Source organism: Lichenostomus cassidix, chromosome 5, assembly GCF_008360975.1.
Source record: "Lichenostomus cassidix isolate B80296 chromosome 5, HeHo_3.0, whole genome shotgun sequence".
In the NCBI taxonomy this organism is placed as follows: Eukaryota; Metazoa; Chordata; class Aves; order Passeriformes; family Meliphagidae; genus Lichenostomus; species Lichenostomus cassidix.
Genome location: NC_139486.1, coordinates 62,678,198 through 62,689,951, shown reverse-complemented (window position 1 = coordinate 62,689,951; position 11,754 = coordinate 62,678,198). Strand labels below are relative to the sequence as shown.

At 46.9% G+C, this 11,754-nt stretch overlaps 1 protein-coding gene across 14 annotated transcripts in view; it reads left to right on the top strand.

Annotated features, from left to right (window-relative positions):
• Positions 1-11,754, top strand: part of PAK6 (p21 (RAC1) activated kinase 6) — a 42,170-nt gene extending 30,416 nt beyond the window's left edge. For all 14 annotated transcript variants that reach the window (XM_085063486.1, XM_085063482.1, XM_085063484.1 and 11 more), the window contains 6 exons: positions 3,017-3,508; positions 3,745-3,878; positions 6,542-6,668; positions 6,850-6,975; positions 7,648-7,782; positions 9,719-11,754. In XM_085063486.1, the coding sequence (XP_084919612.1) occupies positions 3,017-3,508; positions 3,745-3,878; positions 6,542-6,668; positions 6,850-6,975; positions 7,648-7,782; positions 9,719-9,886 (1,182 nt within the window). In that variant the 3' untranslated portion in view covers positions 9,887-11,754. The remainder of the gene's footprint in view (positions 1-3,016; positions 3,509-3,744; positions 3,879-6,541; positions 6,669-6,849; positions 6,976-7,647; positions 7,783-9,718) is intronic.

Sequence of the window (11,754 nt, the reverse complement as noted above, 5' to 3'; positions counted from 1 at the left end):
GGGAGATGTGTGGTCCGGCTGAGCTTCACAGATGCTGCGAGGCACAGCTCAGGAGGGCAGCCAGACCTCCGGCAGAAGGTCTGCTGGAGCTGCTGAGCGTGGGCTGGGAAGGACGAGGGGTCTTAGTCATTACCTTCTGCGAGGTAAAGGCATGACTGCAGTGCCATTCTGCTGGCACCAAAGAGCCTTTGCCATTTGGGAAGTTGCCATGGTTTGCATTAGCAGTGTATTCTGCCCGTGCGAAGCAGAGCTGCCTCGGGAGAGAGTTGGGTGTAGCTGTATCTGCCAGGCTGCTACAGCAGCAGCGTTTCCATCAGCGCCCACAGTGCTGTCACACAGGAAGTCTGACTGCTGCATTTGGGAAAGGGTGGGATGGCTTACAGCTACAGCTCCTCCAGGAAAGCTATCTTGAATGAATGACTCATTTCTTGTTAAACTGGAGAAAATCTCTGGTTCCTGGTACTAGATGGGAAATGCAGCCATTGCTTCCCCAGTCCATTCTGGGCTGACCCAGCACCCGTTGTGTTTGCTTTGCTTGTCTGGGGGCTTCAAAGCTGATGCTGGGCCAGGCTGATTCCCAGCAGCTGTGCAGTCACTGTCCAAACCACCCTGACTGTTCTGAAGGGTGTTGCAGGGAGGGGGTGTCTCCAATCCAGCTGCTTGCAGCTTGCATAAGGATTGAGGCTCAAGGCTTTGGACACAGTGGGTTTCCTTTCCAAGGGAGAGGATTTTGAAGGGATGCAATCCTTGTGTAACACAATCTGCTGGGTGTTACTGCAGTAACACTGTGGCTCTGGGCTGGTCTACACTGGTTGGAGGCCTGTCCCTGAGTTACCTGGAACTGGCCACTTCTGTCTTCCCCTAGACAGAGTGCCTTTGCCATGCTCAGCACTTCCATGAGCAGGAGCAGATGTTACCAGACAAGTGGGTGTGCTTGGGAGTGTTTGAACTCCAGCTGTTTGTCAGAGAGGAGCAGGGAAGACCTTGAAGACCATGGAATTTATCTCCCTGCTCCAGTGAGGGATCTGTGCCATTGCTGGTAGTTGTTTATCTAAGGTGTTCTTACCAGCCTCTGATGATGAAAACCTGGGTCTCGCTCTCTGATGGAGCTGATGATGTGTGAGAAATGCGTAATTGCAAGGTGAAAGGGACAAGGATATAACTGAATCATGAAATCCCAGACTGGTTTGGGTTGGAAGAGACCTTAATGTCCATTGGGTTCCACCCCCTGCCATGGCCAGGGACACCTTCCACTAGACCAGGCTGCTCCACACTGGCCTTGAACACTTCCAGAGATGGAATATCCACTGCTTTGCTGGGCAGCTGGCTGAAAATGAGGAGGTGAACACAGGGGGTTTGAGTATTCATGAAGGAAATATGAAGGAAAGGAGTGGGAGAATCAGTGACACCTCAAAATGTCCCAAGACTGGAAGCATGTACATGGGGACTGTCAGATCACAGGAGCAGGAAATAGGACTTACATGTAGTTAAACAAACCTGTGTGAGCTTGCACACGTGTTGTGTGCCCTTCTGCATGCTCTGGGTTATGTAAAATGTTTTTTTTTCTCTCTCCTGAGACAAAACAAGATTTGGGAAATAAATTCTGTGTTGCTGTGAGCGTGTCAGCACAGGACTGCTGGGGTGGAGCTGGTGTATGGGGAGGAAGGAGCTCCTGACAGGCAGTTGTGTTTGTGCTGTGCCCTGATGCCACTAAATCGTGTTTTCCAGGGCCTCTCTGTGTGTGAGGCTTATGCAGATTCTGCTCTTGACAAAAATCCTTGATTAAAATCCAAAGTGCATAGAATTAAATCCTACACAATTATTTTCTGTCTGAGACAGGGAAAATGAGTGCTCTTGTAAAAAATTCTCGATTGACAGTTTTTGGTTCCCATCCCTATATTATTAACTTTATTAATAATCTCTCTGAATTGTGAGAGAGAAAAGGCTTTTTGCTTTGAAGTTGTTATATTGCCCTATAATATAAATGATGGGCTTGCTCTTTCTGAAGTTGCTTCTTTGACAGATCCACTGTTATTTTGCATATATTTATGTGCATATAATATGTATATTTTACATATGCATGTGTATGTATATAATGTATTTTGTACCCTACGTGCTAAATGTTGCCGAATTGTAATTAATCAACATTTCCAGGGTGAATATGAGCACAAGAAGATTTATCCTTCCTGTCATGGGAATGCATATCCTGCAGCCACATTCCCACAGGCTGTGATCTTACTACATCTCCTACACTAGACAGGGCTGGGCCTGCTTGGCATTTGAGTGGGAGGTCTCCCAAAACCTAGAGCACTGCTAATCCAAATTCACTGTAGGTCAGTTTTAAGCCAGTGAGGGTGGCAGTGTAGCTGGAGTGTCACGCTGGCTGCCTCCAGCTGTCTGGTTCCTGGTGCTTTTCCCAAAGCAGAGGACTAATTCCATGCCTGATCGACAGGAATGCTCTGCAGGTACCAGTGGAAAGTGCAAAGAGTGTTTTCAGTAGGCAGAGTGTAATTACCCAAAGGGAATTAGGCCAAGACATCAAAGTGATTTACAGCCTTGGCATGGATCCCCTTTCCTTTTATACAAAGGAAGATCAGAGGCACAGAGGGATAAAGGATTTTCAAATTCTCTGCAGCACAGGTTGCCCCTGAGTTTTGGTGGCAAGGTTGGAATGCTTTTTAGCAGCTGGGGTTTTTTTCTGTGGATTTTGCGTCTTGGTGGTTTTTTTAAAGCATGTGCTTTAAAAGGCTCCCTTTAAACTGGCTCGGTCTGGAGGCCCCTAAAGCATAGCACCCATTCCCTAAGGGTTTCTTGAAGATCTGCTTCTAAAGAGATCTTCATCCAAGCTGTGTGTTGGGCAGACGTGGAGACAAGAACCTAAAGCTCTCGACTCCAGTTTGCTCCAAGGTGTGCTAGGCAGAGTGGGATGACACAGAACTGATTCCTCCCCTCTCTGCTTGTTAATCCAACCATCACTTTTTTCTTTCTCTCACTTTTCTCTTTGTTCTTCTCAAAGCCCAATGCTTTCTTCAAGCCCCAGCAGTGGGGATCCCCCCAGAGCCCTGCAGCCAAAGCCCAGTCTCTCCCCCCAGACCAGCCCAGCTCCGAGTTCCCCAGGATGATCTCCGAAGCTGGGACCCCTCAGAAGTCCCCAACAGCAGAGAAGGCTGTGGCAGTGCCACCAGGCCGGCCATCCCCAGCAGGGTCCCCCAGGAACCGGCAGACCCAGACGAGTTCCAGCAACCTCCACCTGCCCCAGGACTCTGCCGGGAAAGGGCAGCCAGCCAGCGAGGACCCTGTGGTTGTGACTCATGAGCAGTTCAAAGCTGCCCTCAGGATGGTTGTGGACCAGGGAGATCCCAGGACAATGCTGGAGAATTACGTGAAGATCGGGGAAGGCTCCACGGGCATCGTGTGCATCGCTCGGGAGAAGCACTCGGGGCGCCAGGTGGCTGTGAAAATGATGGATCTGAGGAAGCAGCAGCGCCGGGAGCTCCTCTTCAACGAGGTGAGTGTGCTGATGACAGGGGGATTCTGCTGTCCACATTGGAGCAGTCAGTGTGGCAAGAGGAAGGGAAGAGCAGGATCAACACCTTTTTAGCAGCATTGTACCAAGAGGAGCTGTTGCTGGGGGGATGGAGGGTCTGTGCTGTACTCACAGGGCTCTGTGTGCTCACTTGGCTGGATAAGGTGGAATGTCATGACTGATTTTGTGGTGGTCACTTGTCCACTGTGGTTTTACAGGTGGTGATAATGAGGGACTATCAACATGTCAACGTTGTGGAGATGTACAAGAGCTACCTGGTGGGAGAGGAGCTGTGGGTGCTGATGGAGTTCCTGCAGGGAGGAGCCCTCACAGACATTGTGTCTCAGATCAGGTACAAAGCAAAATCCCAGATATCAACATGTGAGAGCAAGAGCAGCAGAGTGGGGATTTCTGGGACAAATAGTTTCCCTCAGAGATCTTGTGTTTGCAGTGCCCTGAAATGACTATGGTTTATAACTGTTATCTATTTGAAATATGTGATAATACTTCTGATGTAGAAGGGACCAATTTAAAGTACTGATCCCTTTAGATACCCACTAGTCATCTCATTGATGACCTTCCCTGTAAAACACAGTACTCATAAAAAGTGTTGTTTACTGTATCTGTTGACTCCTGGCCAGGAAGTTCATTGAATAAGTATTAAAGAGCGTGCAGAAATAGTTTTCAGTGGTGCAACCTTAGCCACAAATTCAACCTCACTAACTCCTCTGGAGAAGTGCAGCAGAGCCTTGAGATCTGGACTCCTTCCCAAATTTCATTGCCTAAAGATAGCAACTACTGGACACTCTCCTAAATTTGTTTCCTTATCTACACTGCTTCATATCCATTAATGCCCAGAGCATTTCTGTAGGGCAAAGAAGTCGTTCTCAGATGGCCTCTGGTCCCTCTGACAGGGTATTCTGATGATGCAGTTATGGTGTTTGTGTCTTACCTGTGACTCTGGAGCACCCTCCTCCTGCTTTAGAGCAGTCCTGCAGGGCTGGAAACTGGTGCAGGGAATGCCATTGGGAAGACTGACCAAGAAAATCTGTAGGATGAGAGGTTCTTTTTGGCAGTTTCAGGATCTTAATTGGATCACAATTAGAAGCATTGCTAGCACTATTTGTATTCAGTTTTTTAAAAATCACAGTGTACCTTTGGTTCACCTATGTGCTTGTCCTATATCCTGTGGTGGATTTAAGGCATGTTGGGTTCTGTGTTTTGGAGGAACACTTGTGATAATTTTGCGAGGCATCAAGAGCCACACTGTCCTCTGTAGCCTCCACAATCCCACCTGGAAGGGGTGTCCTGGAGACATTTATCTGGGCAGGCCCTCCAGAACTGAGTTCAGAGGCATCTCAGGGTCTGAAACATTTAATCCTGAGGAGTGCTGAGTTACAGCTTTCCAGGCCAGTGAAACTCTTGTAGCTCATAGCTGGTACTGGGATTACAGATAAAAAATGATGAAGAGGTCTATAAAGGTGTGTTTATATCCACCAGTGAGACCTCAGCCTAGATTTGTTTTAAGAAGCTTCCTTTGAACCTGTTAATGAATGCTTGTTTTTCCACATAGTGGAAGTAGGATCTGCTATAGCCATAACATTTATCAGAAGTAAGCTAGAAGCCTTTATCAGTTTTTCCTGGGGAGGAAAATACCCTCATTGCAGTCATTAAACATTTGCTGAGGGGGATAAGTGATTTACATCTCCAGGAGTGAGGTAATCCTCCAGTAATCTGTTTTACACTATGCAGTCACTTGACTGAAACCAAATTCCATATGTGACAGGGTGAAAGTGCACCTCTTGTGATCTCCTGGAACCACAGGGCTCTCAGATGGATCAGCTCAGGCACTGTGGGATGAAAAGCACTGCTCCCAAAAGCATTGGGTTATGTGCTGGGAAGTCCCACAGATAGCCTTTCTCCCTCTCCCTTTACAGGTTAAATCATAAAGGCAGATGTAGCTCCCTGACACCCTTCAGGTTTGGTTGCCAATAGTGTGGCACAGGGCAGCTACAACCTGTAGGAGCTACAACCTGTAGCTGTCCTGGTTCAGAGGAGTAAAGTACAGAATACCAAAGAAACAGCACAAGTGTGGGTTTCTCAGCTGATGAGGTAGAAATTGTTATGGGTTTAGAAAGTGTTGGTTCACTGCATGGCTCTGCCTTCTGAGTGCTCTCTTCTCCTCAGGCTCACTTGCAGACCCAAATTTGAGGACATCTCATTGCTCTGTCCTCCACTGAGAGTTGTTCAGAGCAACTGCTGGAGAAAGGCTGAGAATCAGAAGCACTCAAATTGGGTGCTTCAGCTATTCTTTACAATGATTCACTCCTGGCATTGCTGAGTGTGAACATGCAGAGCTGTCACTGTCCCCAGGTACAGGAGAGAGTTTTCATTTCTGCCATTTTCACTCAGTTGTGAAGGTTTTTGTGTTACTGTTCCAAACAGCAGGAGCTTCTAAAGAGGAGGTTCTTGGTGCTCATATTCCACATGCTAACATAATGCTAGAAATCAGGAGCATCTCATCTGCTTGTAGCCTGTGCTACCTTTAGTTAGGTGTGAGTGTACCCCAAGTGTCTGCAGGAAACTCCTAAAGGATCCCTATATTCGCTATCAAATGATAATGTTTGGATGTTTTGTGGATACAGTTGCACAATAAGCCTTATGAATAATGGCTTTACTATATTTGCTTCAAAAAAAGCTGTCTCACCAGTTACTGCAGCACCTTGGCATCAAGCAGCACTTCTGCCTGTCAGAACTGCCTGAAACAGCATCTTGCAGAATGAATTTAGGTACAGAATTTAAAGTGCAATTTCTCTGTATTGAACCTATGAAAACTGAAAACTGTCAACCATCAAGTCAAAAATGCTTTCGCAGTAAGAGACGTAGAAGAACGGTGAAGGTGAGATGGTAATTGTCATAGGAACTGAAATAGGTGTGCTTTAACCTCCCTGTGCCCCTGTGAGGGAGCACAGTGCTCTGCCCAGCACAGTTCAAGTCCCCCGTCTCTGCTTGCAGGCTGAATGAGGAGCAGATTGCCACGGTGTGTGAGTCGGTGCTGCAGGCTCTGTCCTACCTGCACTCTCAGGGGGTCATTCACCGAGACATCAAGAGCGACTCCATTCTTCTGACGCTGGATGGGAGGGTGTGTTTGCTCTGACCAATTGTCTGCTGCTGCTGCAGCTTGTGCCTCTTATTTCCTTTCTGTTCCCAAGCCCTTGTTTGCCCCTCATCCTCTTACTCCCTTTGTTGTCTTTGTCCGTGGTGTTTCCCTCTGTGTTGTTCAAGGCTTATTTTTAAGGTTGGTTGCTTTTCTCTTTGTACAGGTCAAACTCTCCGATTTTGGTTTCTGTGCTCAGATCAGTAAAGATGTACCTAAAAGAAAATCCCTGGTAGGTACTCCTTATTGGATGGCTCCAGAAGTCATTGCAAGGATACCATACACCACTGAGGTAAGGAACCACCTCCCTAATAGCAGGAGAGAGAGCAAGTAATGTTCTGAAGTGTCACAGGAAATTAACTATTGGCTTTTCTAGGAAGTCTCTAGATTCTGTATAAAATATAAACCCAACTATGATTATGGCTTTGATGGTGATGACATTAATATTTCCTAAATGAGTAGAAAACCAGATTGTTCTGCTTCCAGGAATGAGGCTTCTTGTCTTCTTACACCTAAAGCTTAGCCTAGACTTGTACCTGCTGTGGACAGATGTGAGCAAGGAGCAGCCTGTGACATGATAAGGATCAGTAAATTGATGCCATAAAGGAAGGGGAGGAGATGTGAGCTCTGAGGGGTGCTCACCCCAGGGAAAGCAGACATGGGAGCTCTGGAGTTCTGGGCAGGTGGCAGCAGACTGACTAGTTTTTTTTACCAACCAGCCAGGTGTGGCACAAGCAGTTACTTGCACACCTTTACATGTTGCAACACCAACGTGGCTCAGTCCTGGGTGCACAATTGACTTTGTTAAACTACTGTAAGGGGTCCAAGAGCATTAGTGGGGGTCGACATTGTACTCTCTTGGTACCATTTGTTATGGGCTGGGTGTTGTAGTCTTTGTGAAAGCAGCAAAACAAGGACCTGCTGCTCTGGAGTGTGTGTATTGATGTGACATTGTCTCCCACAGGTGGATATCTGGTCCATGGGAATCATGGTGATAGAGATGGTAGATGGAGAACCCCCCTACTTCAGTGATTCTCCAGTCCAGGCAATGAAGAGACTCCGTGATAGCCCTCCTCCCAAACTGAAAAACTTCCACAGGGTGAGCATGCTGCCAAACACTTGTAAGCCTGATGGTTATCACGGGCAAACATCCATATCAGCTGTTCCCAGTACAGCTGGCTGTGGAAACGGCCTTGCTAGGACACGTTTCTTGGGGAACAGCTTTGGCCTCGGGGTCTTGGTGGCTGCAAGCTGCTGCTGACAGCTAGTGGCTGCTTTGGGAAACAGCCTTGGCAGTGTGAGGGCACCTGGCCGTGAAAAGAGAGTGCATGTCAGAGCTGCTTCAGGTAGACCCAGCAGTTCTCAGCTTGCTGATGTGGATAGAGTAGCTCATCTTCCAGAGAAGGAAACAGGAGGATCTTTGCTCTTGGGAGTTTCCAGCTTCATGGCCTTCAGGACTACACAGGCTGCATTATGGTCAGAGCAGGAGAGCTCAGGACAGACTGGTGCTTGTCAAAACACTGCAGCAGCTCAGATGAACTTGGCTTTATGGTTTCTTAGGAAAAAGTAGTAGTGACATGAGAAATAGAGTGATCACCTCTTGGTGCCCTCTTAGAGCAGTCGTCCTTTCATGTCATGCCTAGCCTCTGAGATCAAACAGTTTCTGCAGCATCCTGAGCTATCCAGCCTTTCCAATTAATCAGAGCATCTGCAGCTGCTGAAACTGAATTATTTAAGAGAGTAGACTGCTGAACTAACAGCACACACTCCAACATCAACAGCTGTTCTTTCCTCTTTGCCTTTGCAGCACTAATTACAATTTCACGGTCACATTCTGGACCTGGTTCTTGCCCTCCTTGGGCAGTGTAAAACCATTCTGGTTCAGGTCACAGCTTGATTGACATGGCCCTGACACAGGCTGTGACAGCTAGAGCTGGTTATAGCCTTGCTCTGTGCCACTTTGTACTGGGAAGCAAACTGGGTTCCAGCAGAGCTCTGCACTGCAAGCCAGTGGGCATCCTGCCCTGTGTCCTGCTGGAGTGCAGCTCCAGCTGTGGATCCAGCCCTCCACTCCAGTGCCAGTTCATGGCTCACTGTGGTCAGTGACTGCAGTACTGGGTGCAGCAGGTTGAAGGGATGCCACCTAGGATGATCCCTGCTGCTTTGCTAAAGCATGAGTAGTGTTATTGACAGGGATACAGGCTGGATCCTGGCACTCATCCTGAGCTGGGCGGTGCCTTCTCCATCAATCCCAAGTGAAGTCATCCAGAGCACTTCTGAAATGAGCAGTAGTGCAGTGTGAACAATATTTCAGGATCTGCTTAGTGAACCAGGTCTGGGAAAATGTGCCCAATCTAAACTGGATGTAATTATCAGCATTAAAATAAAGAAATGTATGCCAGGTTCATTTTTTTTATTCCATTGTAACAATGCAGAGGATTAAACCAGCCAGAGATGTGCAGGGTCTTGAACTGGAGGTGGTGCCTGCGGATGGCTACTCATCCAGGACAGACCTGTGAGGTCATTCAGCTTTTTGGTACTTGTTCTGCAGCTTCTTCATCTTCTTGTACCAGTAGCAGTAGGGTTTTTCAGGCTCTCAGAACCTATTGGGGAATCCTATTTAGCTACCTTTGCATCATCTGTGGCCAGTAAAAGATTGGATTGATGCCCCCTTCCCACCCAAGTGATGTGCCCAGGTAGCAGGAATCCTGCTGAGTTTTTGAGCTGAAATGTAGGAAAGTTTAAGTAACAACATGGGGAGCAGAAGTAACCCAGATGGAAGGACATGGCAGGCAGTCTTACCTTAATTGGTTGTGCCCCATTCAAAAGAAAACAACCCAAGCATTGTGCATACCAGTGACAGGAAGTTACATCCATAGCATAGAAAGCATATGATCCATGTCACAGTGGTGGGAAAACAGGGATTCACTCTGGGTATGTGCAGGATCCTTTTAACCACAGCTTCCTCAGCAGCCTGGTGTTGCTCGAGCTGTGCCTGGTCCCTTTGTGGGTTTGACTTGGTTGCTTTTTCACAGACCTCCCCAGTTCTGAGAGACTTCTTGGAAAGGATGTTGACACGGGATCCATTGGAAAGAGCAACGGCACAGGAACTTCTGGATCACCCCTTTTTGCTCCAGACAGGACTTCCAGAGTGCTTGGTGCCCCTTATCCAGCAGTACAGGAAGCGTACCTCCACCTGCTGACTTTGTGAGGGGAAACTGTAGGGAAAAGGAGTGTTTATAAAAAAATATATAGAAAAAAATAAGAGCCCAGGCAGTCTTGACCTGTGGATGGTGCTTGGAACTTGCCAGTGATTATTTTGGAGGGCGAATGTGAATCCTGTCCGTGCATCCTCAGCCTTTTGTGGCTTCTCCTTTGCTGAAGACAATCAACACAGACTAGATCTACGTGAGACCAAGTCTGTCTCAAGGATAAAGCGGGTATTCCATGGCTTGGGGATCACTGCTGCCAAAGGATGGCATTCGGAAGTGGAGTCTGAAGATGTGGATCTGAATGTCTGTGAGTTTCTGCACACCTTGGCTGCTGACTACTGAGCTGGAATGATATTTCCCATTCAGAAATGTGATCTTTGTTTCCTTCATTGTACACTGGAGCCGTGAGCTGACTCACTTTGGGGCACAGACCCCTTTAAACTCTCAATGCACAAAAGACTTGACTTTTTTTTTTCCTCTGAGACCTTTTCACAGATGATTTTAATTTCCTTCAGGAAATGTGGACCTAGAAACCTGCACACACTTCCTTCGGGAGCAGATGTGATATGTGTATATTTGTTTCTAAGTGGCTCTCTTGCATCAACATGCTTCTCTTTTGCTGCAGAATATGTATGGTTTAGTGGTCAATCTTGAATCCATTTCATGATTTTAAACTTTTGGAGGGGGAAACCCTTGGATACAGGCTTCAAAGTGACTCTGTGAAGACCAGGTGCTCTTGCCACCAGGATCTTACGGTTGAAAATTCACCATATGCAACATCTCAGGTGCTGGTTGCAATGTGAACAGCATATTCCTGTGGTTGGTTTCCAGGCACCTTGCTTTCCCAGTCCTTTCTCCCAGGAAGTACTGCCCTGAGGCAGTAATTGGATAGCATTTTGGGGATGCTGTAGGAGACCAAATGGAAAAGTTTGAGCTGTCCTGCAATATCCCAGGATTGATTTTTGTGTTTGTGTGCTGCTGTCTGGCTATTGGTCTGCCCTTCCCCATTGTCCCTTTACATCTGGAAGGTTTTTGGTTGTCTAAACAGCTCTTTCAGTTATTTTAAGATAGTTTTAGGTATTTTGTGTGCTGCACTCTCCGATCAGTGAGATCCTCAAGGTAATTGGACTCTAGGTTGAGATTAACATTGTACAGTGATGGTGTGTTTTGTTGTGAGGTCTCAAGAATATATTGCTACATGTGGAACTGGGATCTTGTTTTGAAACTTCAGATACCAAGCTACTGGAATTTAAGTTATTCTCAGGACAGTCCTACTGTCTCAGAAACTGACCTCAGAACTGCGTTTCTTCAAAAAAAGTTCATAACCTCTGTCCTCTGCTATTTGCTCCAGCTACAGATCCTGCTTCAAAATTGAAGCCATGGTTGATTACTTGAAGTAATTTGGGATGGAATTCATCTGCACTGCTGCCAGCCATCAAAGGGTGGGCACCCAAGCTTGTAGGTTGGCTCTGTAGCCCACGGGAGAGGAACACCCTCTGGGGGAACAGCTCTGGAGGTGGTTCATCCCCTTGGCTCAGACACCTGCTGAAGGATGAAATCACTCTCTCTCTCTTACCCATGGCAGGTTGAGAGGTCATAGGGGGGTTGTGTAGACTGGATGTCTAAGTTTGGGGCTGATGGAATTGGTTGAAATTAATTCGTTAAGCTCCTCCTTAGCTGCACTGGAAAATTTTTGATGTAAAATGTTTCTGTATTCTAGATATATTGCTTTTTTTTAATGCAAAAAAAGCAGGGCTTGGAAAAGATTTATAATTTGAAACAAACAGTCCTGCTTGTCTGTAGTTGTGAATCCTTTGCACTTGTGTTTTAAATTAAAGTAGTTCTTGATTTATTCATAA